Genomic DNA, 25656 nt, shown 5'->3' on the forward strand with positions numbered 1-25656 from the left:
ATAAAAGTCGGAACAAATGTGTAAGTAAATTTGTTTAATTGTTTGTAATTAAAAAAACTGTTTAAATACAGGATAATGTTAAAGGACATAATTACATTTTAGGACTTGATTATAAAGATGCTTTGCTTTAAACATTGAACTTTGTTGTCCTAGGAATCAGTATTCCAAAAATCAGATCAATTAGATAATTTTTACACATAAAAATTTGTTGTTAAAAAAAGTTAAAATCAACATATTAAAAATGGGCGTATGGACATTCTGGTAATGATTATAGAATTGATACGCTTTCTAAACCGTATCTAATTAGTACAGAAATAACCTTGCAAAGTTTGAAATCGATAGGAAAATTCAAACATGTCCAAGTTAATGAAAAAGGTAATTGTTCCACCTTAAAAGCTAACTGTTACTGACGAACGGACAGACTAACCGACCCCAATTGTAGGAAAGCTTCAATTTAAAAAAAAAAGTATATGTTGTAAATCAATTGTGCCAGTATTTTTAGTTAAATGATATGTTTATTTTTTATTACTGTTTTTACTTTCTAAGTTTAAAATTTCAAGGTAATTTGAAGAAAAACAAGCATTAATTAAGTCAGAAGTTACCCCCGTCGACAATTTTATAAGTTATAATTAATCTACAAAAAAAGGTTTTTAAAACAACTACTACTTTCATGTGTTAAGGGTAATATACAGCATATAAATTTTATATCAAAGGCCATTTTAAAGTCAAATCATCACACATTTTTTGTTAAAATCTTTGAAATTCTATAATCGCGAAGAAGGAACAGATACAATTTAGGTAAAACCAGTTTTGATTCAGCAAATGTGTCTATTTATAGGATCCATTGGCCGCTTGTTGCGTGTCGGTTTTAAATCCGCTAAACTGTTGAGGAAAAGCGTGTGTGTTTACATTTGTTTACTGACCAAAAACTAATTTGGACATTAAGGAATTAAAGTTTTATACGTTTGTTAAGGAATATAAGTTACTTGACTTCAATTAACAAATCACTATATTATTTTAAAACCTGAAAGTCTCTTTTTTTAGCTTGGTTGGGATTTAGAGGGGGCGCGTACCTTTTTTTTCTCAGCTTCTAATTAAGCTAGAGGGCTAGAAACTTTAGTCTTCCTAAAAAATAATTAACCATGATAAAATTAGAAAATTTTAGATTAACTTTCCTTAAACTAAGTTTGTTTATCATAACTCTTTTGAAAAAGGTCTAAATATCTTAAGCAAACAAGCATAAAGCTAATGCTTTGATGGACAAAGCAAATAAAGATTTATCTGTAAAAAATTCCTAATATTTACTCCATCTCAAAAACAAACACAGAAGCCATATAATACATACAAACTCATATATAAAAGAATACACTACTTACTACCAAACAAGGATGTTAATAATTACAGCAATTTGTAAGAATATCGTCATATTAAGAAAGGTAAAAAATTATTTTCAAGGAAATACTTTGAAGTGTAAACAGTAAATTTAGATTATCATGAACAGAAGCATTAGATATTCAATATCCCAGCCATGTAGATTTTGAAACCCCCCTCCCTCCCCCACCTTCTAAAAAAAAGAACATGAAGGTTCTTGCTGCAAAGAAATATAAAAATTGCTATTTTTCTTGCAAATGAAATCTGATTCTGAAAGATCTATATTATAGAGAATGTTCACATCTAAATATTGAGCATAATACTTGTAGAACTAAAAGAAATTAGGTTAGGTCAACAAAAGCTAATTTACTGCAGTAGAATTAACCATTAATGGCAAATATATTTTAGTGGTAGGTTTCATTTACAGTATAAATAACACATATATAATAAAAAGAGGGAAACACCAACCACCCCGCTTAATTGAACCCAGTAAAAGTGTCTGACTCTGATTATGATGTAAAAAAATTAGCCAATGAGAGGCCAGTATACACTGTAATTGACTAATGGTAAAATTTATAGTGGCCTCTCATTGGCTAATTCTTTTTACGCAATAATCAGAGTCAGACACTAGGTTCCCCTTAATTTTTAAATAATTTGTTAATAAGGGGTTGTGAATAGTATTTTTTTTAGATCAGTCTAGGTTGCATTACATTTATAATTAGGTACTTGGTAGCCCCATAATAATAGTTCACAAGTGACAACAGGGTTAGGTCCCACCGCATGGTTAGGGTCACCATAAGACATACAAAAAATCAAGACACACTTAACCTTATTTTCAATTTGTTTTTGAGAATAAAATTTTATTTTTATGTCATGCATATATTAAAATTCAAGGGTAAAGAATGTTCCTAGACTACCAAGTATTTCTCAACTATAAATTCATTGTTCATACTATTAATGTATTGTGATTTTGTGTGTATGGGATCAGATTAGAAACCGCAAATATGCATGGTTTTGACAATTGAATGCAACCAGTCCCATTATCAAGGTTCTATCTTAAAATAGAAAAATAGAAAAATTACCATACTTTACTATAAAAGGAAATGCAATTATAAATTAAGTTTTAACACTTTGACATTTTGAACCCTATATTTTTGTCTAAAACTATGATATTTAATAATGTTAATTCAACATCTATTTAGAAAAATAGAAAAATTACCATACTTTACTATAAAAGGAAATGCAATTATAAATTAAGTTTTAACACTTTAACATTTTGAACCCTATATTTTTGTCTAAAACTATGATATTTAATAATGTTAATTCAACATCTATTTAAGTTTAGAACAACCTTAGAGTCAATTACAATTTAAATTAAATTGTTTTATAATAATTTATTTTTTTTTAAATAAAAGTCTATTTATCACTTTTCTATATTTTGAGTCGGTCTGTCCATCTGGCCCTTTAAGTTTTGACACTTTACAAGGGTTATTGTTTGTTGGTCCGTACATCTGATTTTCGAGCTTGTTTTTAGGGACACTGTCATCCTTGTTTAAATAAAAATATAAAGAATAAAATGAAAGTAAAATTTGCCATGGCCAGATAAAAGTAAAATTTTTCTTATCAACTCAGACAGAGACCTTTATAGATTATGGCTGGGGAAAACCTGAAAAATGAAGAGGAAAAAAAATATAAATGATAACATTTGAAAGCAAGCATATCTTAAATTTAGCTTATTTTTTATTGCATAAAAAATTTGAATTGAAGAAAAAGAAATATAAAATAAAGTTTGTTTAAACTGCTTTTCATAATAATCCATAAAAGTATTTTATCCATATTATATTTCTGCATATGGACAAACTTTTCTTTGTTAAATCTTTCTTATGCATCCTATATATGAATAAAATATATATTATATTATGTATATATTCTATATATATTGAAAATATTGTTACTACAAAAAAGGGACATTTAAACTGTTAGGGGGTTTCAAAATTCATTTAACTTTGATATCCACCTTTCCAATTATTTTATGGAATTTAAACAATTTTGAAAAGTAGTTTTTTTTTAAGGGGGGGGGATGTATATAACAAAATGGCATTAAACCTGAAAATTTTAGACTGGTTGGTCTTACTGTTTTCATATTATATTTTAGAGTTCTAATAATTTTTTACTTTAGTTTTAAACATGACACAAAATATATTAAGAGTGTCTTTTCTAGAGGAAATATAAATGGTTATGTAAAATTGTGTTGCACACACCACTATATATGCAACACAAAAGTGCATGGAAAAAAGATCAAGTTCAGTGTTTGACGGTTTTTTCTTACCAAAAAATATTTCTAATAGACATTAGACAATATGAGAATTGACATTAATAATAAACTATGAGAATGTCTTGGCTGAAAACAGGTAGTATTCATTCTCATCCTATTGAGTACTTTTAGATCAAAGGGCTGTGCATTGGTTGTAAATTAGAGTTTGGATTGATTTAGAATGAAAGAACAGACTCTATTGAGATAATAATCATTGTGTATGTATTATTTTAGAATTTCAATGACAAATTATGTAATTGTAAATACCTTTCTATAGACACCTTAAGCAGGTTCCTAACCCAATCCTAGCCAATTTTGCACCAAACAGATAGGCCTGTTAAACATTGAGAACTTAAAACGGACAGAGCCATCATGTTTCAAGGTTTCATGTCTTTTTTCCATATCATATAGGATTGAGTTTGAAACCTGGTTAATGTGTCTATGGTCTATATCTTTCCATGAATCATCAAAAACTCTAAACATTATAAATTCTCCATGATTTTAAGTACTAATATGGATGAAATTGTGAGCAATTGTTTTTTTAACACTCTTATATAACATTATAACTCGGAAATAAAGATGTGACATCTAAAATTCCAAAAATATGATAATTACAAAAGATAAAAATATCTGATGATTCAATGTCGTGATTTAAAACTAAATCTATACCAATAAAATGTTTCATAAGAGTATTATTGTACTTTGTTGAAAATTTTTATATATCTATATATTATATAAATTGTATTATTATTTCATATTTTGTCTGTGATATTGCAAAAGAAGAAATCAGGAATATTTATGTGAAATATTTGGTAATTTTTTATATTTTTTACATTTCAGTAATTTTGTACTCTTTTCAGATTGTTACAATGATGGTAGTGAATATTTTGGACTATAAAAATATTTATTGTAATTGTGATGGAAGCAAAAAGAAATTAAGTGATACTCTCATACATATTTACAGAGATGTACATTCAGTACATAGTCAAATTCAACAATGAGTAGTTACAAAACATTAAGGAATGAAATCCTCAAAAAATTAGTGTATAAAAATGTTCTACAATCTATGATATCACATTTAATAAACTGAATGTGAAAAATTATATTTGTTCAAAAGCATCTAACTCAAAAAAAAAACAATTCATCGCAATTAGCATCAAATTTTCATTTTTTTTTTTCTTAAATGATTTATGATCATTGATCATAATTTTTTATTCAATCGTATTAATTGAATATTCCTTCACCCTTAAGGTTATTAACAATTTCAGTTCCAACTCAACCTGCATTGGTAACCCATAACAAGCCCTGCAATGTAGAAGAGATTAAGATAAGAAAATCCAATTCTATTTGAAATCCCTTTTCCAATTTTGCCATAATCTTGTATCCACATTCTATTATTCAATACTAAGGAATAGTTTTTATTTACAGGTATTATATTTTTCCAATTTTCCTTGTACAGACAGGGAGATGAAGATATAGTTCTTTCAAAATGTGACACTTTCCCTTAAAACGCCTAATGAGCCCAGAAACCTCCTTCCTCACTTATTATTGAAAAAATCAAAAAAAGTGAGTATAGTTTTCTCTCTTTGCCCTACTCCTGCGGGTCCTATACATGTTAGAATAAAGAAACCAAAATACTTTTTTTCAAGTACTCCAAAATTGTTAGTAAAATTAAAGTAAAATGAATTTAAGAATCATTGTAAATATAATAATACATAGAAAATAAAGCAAAATTTAATAGATTTATACATCATTAACAAGCATAAAAAACTTTCCCCTAAACACTCACTTCAGTACCAAAATAAATACACAAAAACATTACTATACACACACCCATTAGTAAAAACAATAAATAGATAGGAAATACATGGATAGTAGTGTAAGAGATTCTTGCATACACTGATAGTATACTACTTCCAGCTGGCTAATATAACAATAACCCCATATTCTGCCCCTCTACTGGAGGAATGAACTGACCCATGAATGAGACGGACAATTGCAGCAGCCTAAATTAAGGACAAAATTATTCCTGTCATAATATCCATGTTTTCTATATCCAAAACTATACACACAACCTACATACAAGTATACCAACATAAAATTAAATAAATAATTTAATATCAACACATATGAAATTTTATTTACTTATTGGTTATTACAAAAGGAAAGCAAAGTCATAAAGAACTTTAAAAGAGGATATTTGTAAATTGTTATGAAAAAAGACATATCATTTTTAACAAATTAAAAAATTTTCTTAGTGCTTTCTCGTCATTTCTATGTCTTTTGGGACATCTAAAACAATGAACTTCAAATGTTTGTCTGTTTGTCCATGTGTAACCACATTTTAAATCTATGTGTAACACATTATTTTAAGGTGTAGGTGCTTCTCGAACTCAGTTTTAAACTTTCTGCTAAAACTTAATGAGCTTCATGCATGTTACAGGAATCATTAGCTTGAATTTTAAAAAAAAACTTAATTTAAAAGTAACTATAACTAGCGGATACGCCCCTTAGAGGTCTCTATGAGCATTTGAAGTGGTGAAAAGTGGTAAATTGACCTTCCCTCCAATTTTTAATTTTAGCTTGAAAAAGAAAAGGTAAAAAAATTGAGGGAATTAATTTTTCTATGAGCTATTTATCTTTGGAGGAGTGTCCTTTCTCAAAAAAGTAAAAAAACTTTTGAGGACCTATGAGAAGCTGCATTTTAAGAACCATACAGGAGAGCCATATCTGTTCAGCGGTTAGAAAATCTTTCATTAAATACAGACAAATATACAGACACACAGAAAGTCATTTGGTTACTTTTATACAAGGATTAATATTTGTTACACATCTACAGTTGGACAAACTAACCAAAATTTAAGATAAACTTTTTTTAATGAACCCACATAAATTATACTACATTAGTCTTGCTATAAAAATACATAATGCTCTTATATGTTTTTAACCATGTTTAGTATTGATAATGAGGCATTAATAATCATGAGATGGTTTTTCTTTATTGATGAATGCATACAAATAAATATATTTATGTTATTGCAGAGTAATTGTGGTCTATCCTTATAATAAAGTAACAGAATGCTTGTCTGCTATCTGTGCTAAAGGATCTCGAAAACTACTGAACAGATCTGGTTCTCCTTTAAAGGGTAGCTTCTCACAGACTCAGGAAAGGTTTATAACTATTTTGGGGGAGGGTACCACTACCCTCCCAAGAGAAATCGCCCCTTATATATGAATTATTCCCTCCCTCCCCCTCAAAAAAAAAAGTTGATAATCAAGGAAAAAGACTGGTTTTATGCAAGAAGGAAGGGAACATTAGACTGTAAATAACACTGGGACCCAAAGTTTTGTAACCACTTTATCCTATTATTATCCCAAAAATGTTCGTGATATTTATTGAATTAATGTACATCCTCAATGATGACAAACAAAAATACTCCTTCTGTAGATTAAATTTATTAGTTGAAAAGTTTGTACATTAGTAGAATTGAAACAATAAAACTTCAATAAATTTATTCTATAGAGGGGGTATTTTTGTTTATCCACAGTACAGATTTATATACTTATATACTTATTGTCCATTGTCTTATCCCCAATGACCCTTGAGGTTGTTTGATTCTAAAAATTGAAAAAAAAACCAAGTGCCATAGGTTAAAGAAAACCTTGAAATCATGACTTTGACGACTAATACATAGACCATAATTTTAGTATATTAAAGTCAATAATTTCTTAAAGATTATAATTAACCTAATTTGATATTTTCCTGTAACTTTACTGAGAGCCCAAGTTACTCGTATAATTGAAAGGTTATAAAAATTGGTGTTTACACATAACAAGAAAAAACTTTTTTCACAAGAAGTAAAGTTAGAAAATAAAAACATTTTTAGAATTCTTATATAGATTTTACACCACGATAAACATTTTTTGAAAAAAAAGTTTTTCTAGCTTCAAAAATACGAAACTACAGCTGTTTAAAATTGTTAGGTAAAAAAGGACCTAAAAACAAATGTGGTCAGATAAAAGGGTCAAGGATGCGAAATATGTTCATTATCTTATAGTCGGAAATTCTTTACCAAACAGGGGACATGTCCAAGAAATTTTAGCCCTCCGTCTCTAATAGTAGTTGAGTTTAACAGAAGGGCGTTCAACGCCCCTCCCCGACAAATTAAGGTGCGGAAAAGGGCCCAACTTTTCAGGGTTGAGAAAGTTTGATGTAAAAGAAGGGAAAGGGGTTGGGTTAAAGCCCTAAGCATAAAAAAATTTTATCATTAATTTAAAAAAAAATACTTTTATTTCCATTATATTCTTTAGTTATTTTACTATTCAAAAGTTAAGGCAATTTTGTATTATAATTAAAGGAGATTTTAGCTATTCCCAATAATTGATGTATATTGGGGGGAACACGTCTAAAAATTTGGTTTTAGAATAAACACATTGCAGTATAACTTCTACTTCAATTATACTACAACTTCTTTCTCATTAAAAGGACACTCTATAACTTCAAATTGTTTGTATTTAAAATTGTGATAATAGTATCGCATCGTATCATAGACACCTTTCCCCGGATATTGAATTTAAAAATTATGAGATTGAAACCAGTTTTGTTAGCCCCAAGAGGCCGAAGGACTGGGCTAACAACACTGGTATTAATTTTTAATTTTCCTTAAAATTCGTGAAAAATTATCGTAATGCTATAAATGATTTTTCAGTATGGCTGAGAACCAGTTCTAATCTACCGGATATTTAAAATTTCGAAGCTAAATTGGAAAATTTTTGTTTGAGAATATTTTTCAGTTATTTGAGCAAAATAAGAACTTATAAAAATTTATTTTTTAGTCCTGATTGTTTTCACCATCAACAATGTTGCCTTCCTATCTTTACATTTACATTATTCAATTTTTTACTGCAGTTACTTCCCCATAGTCATTACCCTATACCAATACCAAAGGTGTGCCTAGATTTTAGCAAATTTTTTATTAAGTTAAATGGGGTAAGATATATTTGCTTATATTATACTATTTTCTCTAAGGCAACAATACCTTTTTTTAATGCTTAACGTTGCAGTTTGTATATTTTTTATCAAGGTTTTCATCAAAATTTAAAAATAATAAAAAGTTATTTGCTAAAAATTACAAATTTATTTAGTTGGTTTGTTTGAACCGCGATATCTTGATAATTTATTTAATAGGAGAATAAATAAAAAAGCGCAGTTGAGTTAGATTTACTTTGGTGACTGCAACACTCCTTATATGCTGAATTAATTATACCCTTATTTATACCTGGATCAAGTGTTTGGGAACTTTTTTGTCTGCTAGCAGATTCTTTTCTGCTCTTTTGTAGTGACTTAGCTGCGTTAATATTTATGACTATATTGGCTGAATAAATTTTTAAAAGACTAACAGACAGACAAATAACCAGTCATACGGACAAACAAACAAACAGACAAGCATACATCCTATACCTTTATTTAATAATGATAATAGAAATAAAAGTGTAGTACCGTCTATTTTGAAACAAATAAAAAGTGACTGAAGATAAAATTTATTGAAATAAACTGTCTGTCTTAACATTTCACATTACTTTTTCTTTTTTTAGTAGCGCAGCTACTCTATAAGCTAACCATGTGTGTCTTCTTACAATTAGTCTAGCGGTGGGGGGAGGGGAAGTCGACACCCCCTCCCTTCCAATTCAATTTAAGTTTCAAAACAGATTTCTAGTGCCGTTCTCCAAAATAGTTATTAACCTTCCCAATACCCTTGAGAAGCTACATTGTAAAGGAGAACCATATTGGTTCAGCGATTAGAAACATCCTGTGAACTTTTGTATAAGGATTACCTAATAATAGATTACTTTTTTTGAATATATTTTTAGCTTGCTTTGCGTGGTACTTATGGAAAATATAGACCTAGTTATCTTGTAAAATATCTGAAGATTGATTAATCTATTTTTGCAAAATTATTTTGCTGAAGCATTCCTTTTTGACATGCTACAATATCATAATTTACCATTAGACAAATAAGATTTAGAATATTCAGTTGCTCGAAAGATACTTGAAAACCCGCGAATGTAGCGTAAGACAAATCAGATGTAGAGTTGCTACTAAAAATAAAGTTGTGTTTAAATCTCTTGGATTACATTTAAAACTATTTAAATATTTTGATAAATTTAGCTGTTTTTCAAGTCTTTCTCTCCAAGATAAGATTTAAATTTATCTGAGAGCCAAAACATTTTACTTTAAGTGCTATTTTTATTACAATTTAATGCTCTAATACTTATTTTTCTTAAAACTATATTATTAATAGTATTTTATGGTACTTTCGTAATATTGATCATACTGGAATTGGTATTATAAATATTCTCTATATGTTTGATCACATGGCAAATTTTGAAATTAATGAAAAATTAATTTAAAAAGCTATTGTGACTAAAATGAGAATGATAATTAATTTTGTCGTGCTTTAGGCAAAAATGTGCGAATTTCAGTATTATTAGTTCATACTGAAATTGTTACACTATTTTCAAATTTTAAAAAAGTCTTATTTCAAATGTATTTTATTTTTCGATACTAAAAGTATTCTTTAAGTTTATTTGATAATCAATAAACTAATTCGGACATCCTGAAGATAAATAGCTAATATGTATATGAAATGAAATATATGTTATATCTAAATGGGTTAATAAAGAGGATTTTGCTGCCTGTTGCAGAGTTGAAAGATATAGTGCTAGAAGACAAGACTCAAGTGAAACTAGTGAGGAGGGGGAGGATAATATTATTGCAAGGTACATTTATAGTTTTATAATACAAAGATGGATAGATAGATTTGTGTATTGATAGATAGATTGATGGTTTGATTAATTGATTGATTAGTGGATTGGTCGATTGATAGATAGCTAGTTTGCTAGATTTATAGATGGAATGATAGATAGATAGATTGATGTATTAGTGGATTGATATATTGATAGATAGTTTAATAGATTTATAGATTGGTGAAAGATTTATAGATAAAAAGATTGATATAATGATGAATTAAGTAGCATAGCATTAACAAGCAAATGGATGATTTTTTGATAATTAACAAAATTACCCCTGCTGTAGATTAAGATTATTGGTGGAATAGTTTAGACACTCGCTGGATAAACCAATTTAAAAATTAAATAGCGGCATAATTTTAAGCTAAAGAATAATAGAACTTGTTGATAAAACTTTGGAATCCAGTACAATTTAAATTCCATTGTCCCAAGACTAACAAAGTACTATTTCAGATTACGCCGAGAGAGATCTCCTGGTAACAGGCATTTAAAAAGATCCGGCAACAAAAAAAGTAGCGGCCAATCAGCTGGTAGCGGCAGCAGCAAGGACAGAGAAGCGGCTGGACGCAGCCAAGCAGCTGATGCAGCTGCTACGAATGCTGATGACGAAGAATCTGACGTTGGAAGTCCAAGGTCAGTGGACAAACAAACAATATGAAAGTAGTAATGATTTGAATATAATATTTTTGTTATTAGAAAGCAGAATACTCTAGGAATACAAATAGAAATTTTTTGGTCGGGAGCATAATCAAAACCCTCCAGCATAATACTAAAAAATATCAGTACGTCTGTCTGTCTGTCTGTCTGTCTGTATTTGTGAATAGCTTAAGATCTACCCTTTAGTGGCAAATACGCTAGTACAGAGATAAATCTACCAGAAACAATTTTAAAAACTTTGCGAAAACCTAAAATATTTTATTAGTTTAAAAAGGTGAAATTTATAATAATGTTTTATAGAATCGGATCACGTATGGCAGTGGGTGCCTTTATACCCTGTCTTGGAGATGGGCAGCGGGAGACTACTAGCGCATCCGCAGCTTCAACAAGCCAAGCTGCACCTAGCGGCGGCGGCGCGCAAGAGCAACAGAAAATGGTGAGTCGAGTTTTTGCTATTGCTTTGCTTCTATCATTTAGGAGCTCTGAATACGAAGAATGGGTAAGGAATAGCCTAAAACCAAACTGGAACCAATAAAAAAGCTTCTTTAAATAGAGAGTCAATCGCTGCAGCAGTCGAACCTAATTCTTAGACTACAACAATATCATGAGGAAAGGGGCTTCACCCCATACCCATTACTTGGACAAAGCCCCTACAGTCTATGGGTGCAACCGCTAGTTCTCAATCAAGTTTTGTATCTTGTTTAATGTTCAAGACTATATATTTTCTTTATTGTCCATTGAAATGGTAGAGTAGCCCTTATACAGGGATCTAAAGAGATACGACAATTAATGATAAATTGATTGACGTATATTAAAAAATAATGGGGAGTTTCAGTGCACTTTATAGGAAAGCACCATCTATTAATAAATGATAATTGTCCTTGTTTGATATTTATCCCTAAAACCCGATACTTTTATTCCTGATAAGAAAGGATTGTTAATGGTTTAGAAATAGTTAAGTGTTCAGGGCTATTACAAAAATTTTAAATAGATTTTTTTCCTGTTTTATAAAACTTTAGCAATAAAGTGAATCACAAACGAAGATAAGGGTTCCTAATGAAATTTTCTTATGTTAGGAAAGCTTTTAATGAAACCAATGAAGTTTCTTTGCTTTTTTTAAAAAAGTTTTCACATCTATATTTTATTTGAGTAACCTTTAATGTAAGGTTTAGGAAAGCCTTCAGTTATGTATGCTTAGGGCCTTTTGGCTATTTTCCTAGCATCTCTCCCCCTTGTCTGAACGCTAGAGGTGAAGCAATCAAATTTAATATAATCAAGAATAATCATTTTTATAAGTAATTGTTACAGCCATCAACTTAATATCAATCTTTGATTGTAAAATTCTGTTTCATTTCTTGATTTATTGTGGTAATTATCCAATAAGAGGAAACCGCCCTCTGTGTCCATATAATTATAAAAGGCGCCTCTTGCCTCTAGTGGCATCTTTAAATTTAAAAAATAAATGCCCCTCACTTTGGTAAAGTTTCCAGATTTCTGAACAGAATCGGTACAGGAAGTTGTCAGACAAGCGGACAGACAAAGAAATCCTTACTACTTATAAAACATTAAATTAAATATGAAAGGTATGCATACATTCAAATAAAATTTTGTGCCTTAACCCTGACTTTATTCTAAACATTTAATGCTTGTTGAACCATGAGTCGTACACACACTCACACACATACACACACACACACACAGACACGCACACACACACAAATAGTCGAGTATATAAACTACAAGCAATAAAACCAGCGTTGTCCAATTTTTTGGAAGAGATAATTTGAACCCCCCCCCCCCTGATATTTTCCCTAACCCTACAGAGCAATACCTTTACACATTTTCCCACTTTACCTAACCAAATATAAAATATTCCCAATATAAATATCTGGATCTATAAATTTGAAGTCCTTGTACAATGATGACAAAAAATTATTCGTTCTATAGATTAATATCATTGGTTGAAAAGTTTAGACAATGCTAGTTTTCAACAACCAATCAAGATATAAGAAAAAAATTTAAATCAACATGTAAGTTTATAACGTGTTTTATTTTTTCCACTGACGGATCATGGGACCTTGCTATAAAAAGAGCTAATACAACTTAAATTGAGCAGAATTAATCCATTGTAACGCAGACAAAATATAAACACAAGCAAACAAATTCTTAAGTCAAGCTGGTAAAAACACTTTTATATAACAATATATTTTCAAACTTCAGTTTTTTTTTATATTAAAAGATCGACTTTTTAAGCTGTTTATACCAAAGATATTTTTTCAAAGCCCGGACGTACACAACTGGTTTAAACTTCGTTATTTTTATGTCAATATTCGTAGAAAATTTCTTTTTCTTTATTAAGTGTGGGGGAATGGTATGAATTCGCCTACCCATTTTGTTATTTCAGTTTTAAAAAAAAATTAAATGTATGGGTTATCTTTTTGGGGAGGGGAGGGGGTTACATCGGTAATTTTTTTCTATGGGCGATTTCTCTTGAGAGGGTGGTGGTATCCCTGGTGGTGGTACCCTTCCCCGAAATAATTATAAGCCTATCAACTTGGTAGAGACAGACAGACAGACACATGGAAATCATCTCGGGACCTAGAGAAACTACAAGGAGAACCAAAATGGTTCAGCGGTTAGCGAGATCCTTTGGTACAGACAAACAGACATCCTTTTACTTTATTATAAGGATTTTGTAGAAAATAAAAGAGAGTATTCCTATATCCAAATATCAATTTAAAAACCCGTCAATCAATCTTAATATGTTAAATGTTTTAGAAGAAAGAAATTCTATACATACTCAAACTCTCAAAGAAAATCTATTATCCAATCTAATAATTTTAAATGTGAAGCTATTTTGGTACAATTGTAAGCCTCAGAGAAATCAACCTTTTACAATTTTAAAAGATGTCAGTTTAAACCTGACCCAAATATGGCATTTCAAAACAAAATTTCAATGCATTCCAATGGTTTTAAAATTGAGGATTAGTCGTGGGTGACCATGCTTAATTTAACATATATTTAGAATGTTGTAGAAAGTGAAGAAGATTGTACCCCAAGCTCTACAGAACACAGCAGGTAAACTCATTTATTTATTGACAATAACTACCAATCTTCTTCATTGTGATGGATCAACAACCCCAGGGATGTGAAGGGATGAGACAATAGCCAATAAATTGAATAAATTTTGTAGATTAAAATGTTTGGTTGAAAAGTTGAACACTCAACTTAATAAAGTAACAAATCAAAATTCACCAAAGTCCCTTACGTTGTTAAGAAAACATTAATAAAAAGCTATGGGGACTAGTGTAATAAAAGCCCATTGTCACCTCTCCCTCTGAAATTTACGCATGGTGTTTGTTTACATAATGTATGCACGGACACCACAAACTCAACGAAATAAGACATGATTAAATAAATAATTTGTGTCAGCGGAAATTCCCTCTTGGGCCGAAGCCACTAGTCCCTTAAACCTGTGCTTCGCTAGTTCTGTATAAATGCAGGGACCTAAGGGATAAGACAATAGCAGATAAATTGATAAACATCCAAAATATCGATGGTACACAAGATTACTCCATCTGTAGATTACAATTAGTAGTTGGAACCTGTGGACACTCAACTTAATGAACCAATAATCAAAATTTATTAAAAGTCCCCAAAGTTTTTAAGCCAACGAATAAAAAAACGTTATTACAACACTTTGAGGACTAGAGTAATAAATAAGCCCATTGTCCCCTCTCTCCCTGATAATATGAAATTGAAAAGTCAAGAACAAGAGAGTGCGTAAATAAAATATATTGAGTGTTTCCATTTTAACTCAGGGATAAGACAATGGCCGATAAATTAAAATACAACCTCAACAATGGAACTTAAAATTATCTCATTTTGTAGATTTTAATTAGGGGTTGAAACGTTTGGACACTCTACTTTATTAACCAACCCATCAAAATTCAATAAAAGTTCCCAAAGTTAATGAGCCAACGAATAAGAAAACGTTATTATTAAACTTTTGGGACTAGTGTGATTAACAGCCCAATGTCCCCTCCCTTCATGGTCTTAACTAGTAACGGGAACAATCATTCTGCCATCCAATTTCATTTTATTTTTTTGTGAGGTAATGTTTTTTTACTGTTTTAGCAATTCTTGTGCACTCCTTCTTTTTTTTAGAGACTGTAGTTTTTTTTCAGCCCCTTTCGAAAATTTTTATTTTAAGAGTAAGATTGTTATGACATGGCTAAAAACCTATACTTTATCGTATGAAATATCAAATATACACCAGCTTTGTAAAAACCAAGGGTGTTGAGCCTTAAATTTAAGCTTTTTTAATTGGGGGGAGGGGGGGGGGGTAATATACATCCTTGTCTCGAATATAAATTCCACAATATTAGACTAATGTACAATAAAATCGAATAAAAACACTGAATAAATATTCCTCTCCCTAATTTTGATATAAAATAGAAAAGTTTGCACTTTCCCAAAATTATTGAATTTTATATTTTCGTTTCAAGCGAAATGTTTAAAATATTAGATTTGACCCACATTTTATCTATGTTATAGCCTAACCTAGCAAGAATATAATATAAAAAAGTAAAAAAGATAATAGGCTAAATTCTGTGAAATTTCATAGGCTAGCCTAGTAAGGCTAAATTAATAAATGTAATAGGTATAGATGTATAACCCAGACAACTACTTGGCCCCAGTCTTGGGGACCTTTTTTGTCTGCTAGCTAATTCCTTTTTGCTCTTTTGTTGCGAATTGGCCGTAATAATATTTACGATACAATTGGCTGATATTCAAAGACCCAATTGAAAGTCGGCAAAGGGTCCCACGGAGTGAAGACATCCATTAAACCCCTTCCACTCTAATGTTTTACTCTAATGCCAAGAAAACGAAACCCTAACTTCTAGGCTAACATAAGAAATGTTATATGATTTGGCCAAATATATCTATCTATCGTTCACCTAATAAAGGGAGAGGTCATTTTCTAGTAAATCCCGTAAAGGTGTGTGTTATAAGGCCTAAAAATAGTAGTAGAACGATAAGGTGCTCTATATATTTGTATTTCCTATTGAATAGAACAATAGGGAAGAAATTTTTTTTTTTTTTTTTTGATAACCGTACCTGGAATATCTGAAATTTCTATCAAACGCTTTGTTTGGCTCAAACTGACACAAATAAAAAAAAATATAATTATAATAAATCAACCTGTAAAGAATGACTTCTTCCTTTGTTTAATGGTATAGATTGTTCTTAACCTTTACCTTGTACCTATAGAAAACATTATTATTATAATTATATTTTTTTTTTATTTTTGTCAGTTTGAGCCAAACAAAGCGTTTGATAGAAATTTCGTATTTTTTTTAGATAATCCAGGTACGGTTATCAAAAAAAAAAAAAAATTTCCCTATTGTTCTATTCAATAGGGAATACATATATCTAGAGCACCTTATCGTTCTACTACTATTTTTAGGCCTTATAACACACACCTTTACGGGATTTACTAGAAAATGACCTCTCCCTTTATAGTATAGATGTATAAACAGACAACTACCCTGATCAAATTGCTTTCTGCTATTTTGTAGCGACTTAGCTGTGTTAATATTCCATACGATATTCGTTGATTTCCAAATACCCTATTGAAAGTCGGCACAGGGTCCTTTGGAAGGGGATATACAGTTATTTAACCTCTTCCCTCTCTATTGTTTCACTCTAATGTTCACCTATTTATCTATTTTCTATCTCTTCATTTATCTTTGTTTATTTTAGAAGATGTTCAGACAGTGATAGTGGAGTAAATTTATCTCCGATTAAAGGAACAGGCAGGCATCAGATAGATTTTTCATTAAACGCCTAACAAGGACATTTTTATCTATAAATAGCACAGCAACAACAAGCTATAATGTTATTTATGTGATACACCAAGAAAAAAAATGTTTTAAGATTTTAAATGTTTCTTTTTTGAGAATTAGTCGAAAATAGGAAACAACAAAAATTGTTTTGAAAGGTTAGACTTTGTATATAATTTTTGCTTTTAAATTTGATTGATTGTTTTATTAAGTTGAGTGTTCAAACGTTTCAACCGTAAATTTTAATCTACATAAGGGGTTATTTGGTATGTCATTATTGGGGATGTATTTCAATTTATCGGCCATTGCCTTATCCCTTTAGATCCCTGAGGAGCAAGCCGTCTGGTTTAAAAGTTATATTCCTATCAGAATGAAAGTTTGTCAGTTTAAAAGGATAAGTGTTACACTAATAGATCTGAGATCAATCAATCAATCAATTAAAGTTTGGGGTACCCGCAATTATGCAGTTTAGGCTGAGAAGGGATTGAAAAATGGCAGAAAATCTATTTTAACTTAAAATTTTATCTTTAATGTTTACAGGATAGAATCTACAAGTCAGAATTATTTAGAAATGATTGTTATAATAGTTCAGAGTAGATTTAAATTTAATAAGACAATTTTAGCATTCTTTAATTTACAATTAAATTAAGCTTTAAACGAATATAAAGCTTGACTGTCCGCGTGATGTACAGAATCTGGATTTGAGAATGCCAACTCGCGGTTGTTGAACCTGGATGCCATAGAGACAGCTGGAGGCCAGGTCCAGGAAACTGGTAGCAGATCCAGACATAACAACAATCCAAGACAATTATCTCTTCTCCAACCTGGGTGAGATGATATTTTAATTCAAATTCAGTGGGGTTAGCTTAAAGTGTATTAGTGTTTTAGGTTTGTGTATTAGGTTATTGAGAACATGGTACGTGAAAAATGGTTAGAACCTAAGAAATTGTCATTAATGTTATCAATCTTAAATTTAAATATTGTTAATTTTAGAACAATACTAATTATTTTCTAATTGTTCATTTTTTGTCAGAAGTTTGGATGAATCAGAAACTGTGATATCTTCCCGTGATTCTGGTAGCCAGGATAGCAAGCAGGATACCTCCAGGTAAGATACCTAGTTCTGGATATCTTCCCGTGATTCTAGCAGCCAGGATAACAAGCAAGATACCCACAGGTAAGATACCTAGTTCTGGATATCTTCCCGTGATTCTTGCAGTCAGGATAGCAAGAAGAATTCCTCTAAGTAAGATACATAGTTCTGGATATCTTCCCGTGATTCTGGGAGCCGAGAAAGCAAACAGGATACCTCCAAGTAAGATACCTAGTTCTGAATATCTTGGATAGGTCATGATATTGTTTATTGTCCAATTATATAAATTTTTATGACAGGTCAAGTTATGGGTCCCAGAAATCGCCGCGACAAGGACGATCCAAGACTAGATGGGAGGAGTCAACGCAGCACAAGTCTTACTCCTCTTCAGTTCCAATGGCTGGGCTGCCTATGGCTGGTGCTCTCTTTGGAGTTTGTCTAGGTAATATTGCTTTTAATCTGTCAGTATATCTATCTTTTTTTATTGATAAGCCTGTCCGTTTAAATTGTAAATTAAATTCCTTAAGCAAATAAAAAATAAATTAAATAATGAATTACCTTAAAAAAAGGTATACACGAATTAGGAATTATAGTGGGTGGTAAAATCCACCTATAACCTATACCAATATGTGAATTCAAGGGGAGGGAGCCTTCCTATCCACATATTAAATTTAGAAAGGGGACTCTGCCATGTTGAAGATTATTATGAAATTAAGGTGGACCTGTTGGCATGATGGCGGGAATTAAACTTGGAGGCGTTGTGGCCGTTGGAGGTTCCATCCTGGGTTACACGGGAGCTAAAGTTATCAGTGATCATGTTGTTATGAGGAAATTTAAACATTCGCATTATTAATATTATTTCATAATATATTTAATCCAATAAAATAAAGTTGTAAGGTTTTCTGTCTGTCCGTTAAGATCTTGCTAACCACTTAACCAATTAAGTTCTTCAATTCAGGAATTCAGTTCACGGGATGCTTTTAGGCTATTTGATTTTTTTAGATTAGGGGTTTAGAATGGTTTTATACTATATATTTGCTTCTTACTTTCTTTTAATTACAGGTCCATTAAATTATAGCCAAATATCTACTTTAGTGATGGTTTTGAAGATAATTAACCTAACAATCTAAGTATTAGTACTCTCTTCTCAAATTTCTACGCTTATAATATCGTATCCAAATAACAATTTCGAAAATAAATCTTATGAGTATTATATCATGTTAATAAGAGTTGTCAAAATTGCTAGTAATAAACTAACAAGCTTTATTATAATGAATATAAAGATAATTATACCTATATGTTAAAGAAATTTTTATACTAACGAACAATCAAACTATCCGTTACAGTGGAATTGACTGACAGACATATTAAAAAGTATAGCCTTTATTGCTATATATGTACATTGTACATAATCTATCATAGTAAAATACATATTTAGTTTAAAAGCCTGAAAATAAAATATAATTTTGTAATTTCTAAGCTTCCTACCGCCATGATGTATTAGTCTAATAACCTTATTTGTCCTTGTAGTACATTATACTAGATATAGCAGGTCCATAAGTAGCGCAGCAATAATATTGAAAATAATATTTGAACCTTTAAAGTCAAGTTAAAATTTTTATGTAATAAATTAAATGTGTAGCTGACTATTTACAAAAAAAATCTTAACATACTATTCATAAACAACAGACATATTTATGTTACAATATATGTATTAAATAAGACATACATACGGACATTAAGGGACCCTAAGCTGTAAATTTAAACACTGTTTTTATTATATATTTGAGGTTAATGAAAATATAATGTTGAATCGAGGCTAATTATTTTTAGCAAGGATGTGCATACTCTTATCCTCAAAGATCCCTGCTGACAGTTGTACAGACAAACTATAATTGTAAAATAGGTTTGAGTAACTTGAAAATGAATAGCTCTACATATAATAAAGCTAATCAAGTGAGACTATTATAAAACATTTCTTGCGTGTCAGGGAAATAAAAACCTCATTTTCAACAAATTCTAACATTATCAAGTTAACCCTTCTTTGTGTTGTTATTATATCAACATAGACGTCATAATCTTGGAAAAATAAAGGATTGATATAGGTTTCTAGGAGTAGAAAAGATAAAAGAAAATATTATAATGATGTAAAATCTAAAATTAAATACTTAAATTTCGTTTTTGAAAGCTTGCATTTTTTCATACATACTAATTTATTAAGATTACTTATATCGAGTAAAGCCTATTAAGGATAGTGCCCCGGATGGCATACAGGATAATTAGTAAATACAAGTTTAAATAACGGATTGTCTAGTATTAGCAGAACTATTATATAACCTGGAGAACCTATAGAGAACGTTAAACACCACGAGAGCAGCTCTAAACTTAATCTGTCTTGAGTCTAGGCATCCCTCCTCCTTTAGCAGCAAAAGAAACAGATTTTAACATCTTCAGTGTTAGGCCGAGATTCGAGCCCATCTCCTTCTACACCTTCGACACCTTGCTAGAAATACATGCATGCTAATAAGTCCTTTGGTGTATGTTTGCATATGTTTGTCTGTACATTTGTATCATATTTTCATAATAGCAGAGTAGAGGTGTTTTTCAAACCTATTGCTATCTTAATCAATTGGATCAAAGTAATGTAATGGATATAAACACCCTTGTAAAAAAGCTTTATTTATTTATTGCGTTTTTTCATGTTTTCCATGTACTTGTGAAGCTTTAATGCTGCGTATAATGGATGAATATATAATACATATATTGTGTTTTTTAGGTTATATTAATATTTGTTATATACATATATTATGTTAATATACGACATGTTGTATAAAGCATGTTTTCCTGTTACTTATTAGGATAATTTGTTATAGTAAAAATGTGGGTTTCCTATATGTTTTTGCCATGTAAAAAATGCGCCAAAATTCCTTTTACATTTTTTTATTAAAGTTGAGATACAAAAAGAGCTCTTTGAAACCTGTTTCTTTATTAAAAGTAAGATTAAAATAGATATAGTAATATCCGAGATAATAAGCTGGGTAAAATTGACTACGTTAAGTAAGATCACATTTTATGAACAACAAAATGTTTGGAGGATATTAATTACCTAGACAAATCTAAAACTCATATAGGTCCATTTTAGGTGTATTTAATTTATAAATTTATAAAAAATGTCAACGCATCCTTTCAAAAATAAAGCACCAATTTTTTTTGTCTGAAGCCTAAGATCTTAATAACTTCTAAACTGATTGAATTATCTATTTTAGGTAAGCCTCATATAGGTCCTGTGATTGTTTTAGGCTATATATTTTCAGTTTAAAGTTTTTGAATTGCGTTAAGCTATTTTTCTAGCCTCTTCGAATACAGATCCAATAGTTGCTAAGGATGTATCCGCTAGTAAATATATATACTATAAGCAACAATATTTTTGAAATTATAATGAAAAGAGTTGAATATGATTACTTTAGCAATTTAATTTACATTCTCTCTGAACAAGTTAAAATATTATGTGGCAAGATATGTAAATTTACCAGGGAGGAAGGGGATATTAAAGTAAATATCATCATAGTACCCAAAGTTTTATGATAACGATATCGCTACCTTAGATCTTTGGGTACATTTATTAAAGCTTGTTTGATTTATTCAAACGATAAATGTCAAAACTTTAATGCTACATTTTGGGGTAATTTTGTTCACCACCATTAGTAATGTACATCAATTTATCATCCATTGTCTTATCACTAAGGTCCATGTAATTTAGCCAGACTCCATTCATTTAAGACAAGAATCTTCATTATGTTTTTATTCAACTTAATATGAAAACTAATTGTTCTATTAAAATAATGCAAACACCAATTCATATTCAAATGTAGTATATTCAGTTTACTCAATGGAAAAGTTTCTATGGAATGGTGGTTAATAAATTCAAGTTTTTTTTTAAAAGAAATGCTTTTATACAAATATGTCCGTTTATCATATAACATCTTTGCTCAATGATTCCTGAAACAATTTAGAAAACAACATAGCAAATCTATAATCATTTTAATGCTTGAATGATACAAATTGAGCAAAGTGTCACAAAAATCAGCCATGTGACTTCATAAAAATGAGGGAGATGAGAGGAGAAGTTGGAAAGAAAAACCTTAAAAAAGAGATGAATAATCACTCATATTTATGACGTCATATGGCTGATTTTATTGAGACACTTTGTCCCCTTGCCTTGAATGAGGGAGGGAATTTAGAGTTCTTGAAGCTTTAGGTTTTGAATTTTGTTGTCGTACTTTTGACGTTTTTTTTGGAAATGTTATAATTTTATGAGAAACAATAAGAATGTTTTTTAAATGTTAGAGAGTACATGGACGATCATTACAAGAAAAATCCAGAAATATTTGTGAAATCACCCAGGTAAGCTAAATATTTGTGAAATCACCCAGGTAAGCTAAATATTTGTGAAATCACCCAGGTAAGCTAAATATTTGTGAAATCACCCAGGTAAGCTAAATATTTGTGAAATCACCCAGGTAAGCTAAATATTTGTGAAATCACCCAGGTAAGCTAAATTTACATTTATTTTTTATTGTGTAATGACAAGTTTACTTTTCAATTAATGATTACAAAAATACTTCAATTTAATGTTATTGAAAGAAAAAAAGAAACATAGGTCATTTTACATGAGTTCATATTTTTAAAGTTGAATTTTTTGAGGATGCTTACTTCCATTAGTATCCAAGAAGTTTGAAATTATAAGTTACAGTCAGACAAAAACACTTTAAGAATAGCTTTGCTACTAAAAACAAGATATCTCGTAGAATGTACTATATGGTTCAATTGTGTGTATTTAAAAAAAGATATTCTTTTTTATTTGAGTTTGAATTAAGTGTGGGCAATCAAGGTCTTGGTGCATTTAAACAATGACATTGGCAAATAACAAAAAAAGCTATTATAAACTTTTAATACAAAAATTATTTGTGCGAAATATCAGAAACTGTAAAAAAATTATTATACACATACAATCATGAATCTCTAAACTAGTAGGCAGGTTTTTACAGGAGGATAAAAGGATTTTTTCCAAAAAATTTTCTAATCCTGAAAAGAATTAAAAAGTACCTTCAATATAGGTTAAAATTGTCAAAAATTACTTTTAGAGTGCAACTCAATTTTTCTTTGTTGACAAACTGTACATCAATCAATGATTGCAAATACCGACAAGGATGATAATATTACAAATTTTTAAAGCTGATTAGTATAAAACAATTCACAAACAGGTAAAGTACCTGACAAACAAGGAAAGTTTTTAAAGAAGTTCAGAGAGAGAAGGGACAATGGGCTGTTTATAACACTAGTCCCCAAAGTTTTATACGAACGTTTTCCTATTCTTTGGCTTAAAAACCTTGGGGATTATAACTAACTCAGAGTCTTTGATACACAGAAGGACAAAGTGAGTTAAAGAGCATTGCGTTAGGTCAATGGAATTTTTAGATTTTATACATTTGATTTATCGCCTTTGAAGCTATTATCATTTTTATGAAGCTAACAGTGGTAGTGATGGACGGACTATGATATTAAAGTAGCTTTGCTTTGAAATAGAACTAAATTCTCTCTGTTGCTATATAGTACACAACTATCAAATAAATCAGAGAGCTTCAGGCATACGACATTGGATGTTAAATTGATGTAGATCCCAAATAAAGGTAAACAAAATTACCCCTTCTCTAGATCAAACTTATTGGTTGAAAAGTTTGGACAAAACTAGTTTAAACCCACCAATCAAGGTCGCAAAGTTTTCAAGCTAAAGATCATGGCAAAATGTGTTTATTAAACTTTGGGTACCAGTATAATTTACAGTCCAATGTCCCCTTTCTTCCCTGGAATAATATACAATTCTTGTTGCACTGTAAGTTTAGAAATATTATTTTAGAGCAAGTGGAGGGGGGGGGGGGCGGGGGGGGGTTGTGCAGGTTTTGCAATGTCTGGTTCTTAAAGTCAAAGCTTTATATATTTCCTTTTGAAAATTAACTAAACTAACTTAACATCATTCTCTAAAGAAATCTCAAATTGCTTATTTTTCACTAGAAAAAAATTTCTGGTAACACAAAAAAATATTCCATCGTAGATGTTTTTTTTTGAAGAAAGAAGAGAAATAAAAAGCTTTTAAAACCCATCCCAAAAGTTTTATTTATCAATCTAGAGAAATGATTTAGTTTGATGTTTGATCAAAAGTTAATGGTTTTTAAGCAATGAATTAAGTTAGCTTGTATAACTTAATTTTTTGCGAAAAAATGGTTAAAGTTTTTGCTTTTCATGTCAGTTTCTTAGCTTTAATTAACTTGCTTTTTCAACTAATTAAACAATTTTCTTTGTTCTAAAATTTCTTTAGAATAATTATCAAGATAAACTTAGGAAACTTGTATAAAAGAGCGTTAATTAATCTCACGTAATTTCGTAAAGCTAGGTGTTGGGTTACCCTAGTAATCTCAAAACGTGTAAGTAAGCAATTAACATTTTTTTTGGCTTACTTAAATGTGCCATTGTGCCATTTTTGTGGTAAATTACTGATAAGCCATAAAGAATACTAATTGCTTACTTATATCAGCATTCTACAACAATTTGGTCTTACTTGTGAGATAAAAGAGGGTGGAGTAAATAAATACTCAGTCATTTACAGTAAAAGTGGCTTATATAAGTTGAAGTGAAGAAAAAGAAGGAGGAGTAATAATTAATCCCTTCCTTCCTGTAAGCAGTTTATGAAAAAAAGAGAAGATTTGGCTGATATAAGCCAAATAAGCAACAATTGTGATTGATTGCTTATAAGTAATTTATCCAAAAATTGCATGATTTGGTATATAAGCCAAATAAGCATTTATTGTGATTTATTGCTTGTAAGTAATTTATCAACAAATTGGATGATTTGGTACATAAGCCAAATAAGCATTTATTGTGATTGATTGCTTATAAGTAATCTATCAAAAAATTGTATGATTTGGTATATAAGCCAAATAAGCAATAAATGTGATTGATTGCTTATAAGTAATCTATCAAAAATTTGCATGATTTGGTATATAAGCCAAATAAGCATTTATTGTGATTGATTGCTTATAAGTAATCTATCAAAAAATTGCATGATTTGGTATATAAGCCAAATAAGCATTTATTGTGATTGATTACTTATAAGTAGTTTGCATTTTCATTGATTGCTTATAAGTAATATATAAAAAAATTGTATGATTTAGTATATAAGCCAAATAAGCATTTATTGTGATTGATTGCTTGTAAGTGATTTATGACAAAATAGCATGATTTGGTATATAAACAAATAAGCATTTATTGTAATTGATTGCTTGTAAGTAATTTTTCAAAAAATTGCATGATTAGGTATATAAGCCAAATAAGCACTAAATGTAATTGATTGCTTATAAGTAATCTATCAAAAAATTGCATGATTTGGTATACAAGCCAAATAAAGATTTATTGTGATTAATTGCCTTCAAGTCATCTATCAATAAATTGCATGATTTGGTATACAAGCCAAATAAGCATTTATTGTGATTAATTACTTATAAGTAATT

General features: G+C 30.0%; 1 protein-coding gene across 1 annotated transcript in view; it reads left to right on the forward strand.

Moving 5' to 3' along the window:
• The window catches only part of LOC145320100 (uncharacterized), an 84400-nt gene that overhangs the window by 14134 nt on the left and 44610 nt on the right, over window positions 1-25656 (forward strand). The window contains exons 2-11 of the mRNA XM_080162540.1: window positions 10369-10465; window positions 10949-11128; window positions 11453-11588; window positions 14178-14230; window positions 16919-16971; window positions 17691-17826; window positions 18032-18106; window positions 18391-18533; window positions 18808-18917; window positions 22437-22495. Coding sequence (XP_080018666.1) covers window positions 10369-10465; window positions 10949-11128; window positions 11453-11588; window positions 14178-14230; window positions 16919-16971; window positions 17691-17826; window positions 18032-18106; window positions 18391-18533; window positions 18808-18917; window positions 22437-22495 — 1042 coding nt within the window. The remainder of the gene's footprint in view (window positions 1-10368; window positions 10466-10948; window positions 11129-11452; window positions 11589-14177; window positions 14231-16918; window positions 16972-17690; window positions 17827-18031; window positions 18107-18390; window positions 18534-18807; window positions 18918-22436; window positions 22496-25656) is intronic.

This window comes from Acartia tonsa, chromosome 5 (genome assembly GCF_053477335.1).
Source record: "Acartia tonsa isolate MP-2025a chromosome 5, ASM5347733v1, whole genome shotgun sequence".
NCBI lineage: Eukaryota > Metazoa > Arthropoda > Copepoda > Calanoida > Acartiidae > Acartia > Acartia tonsa.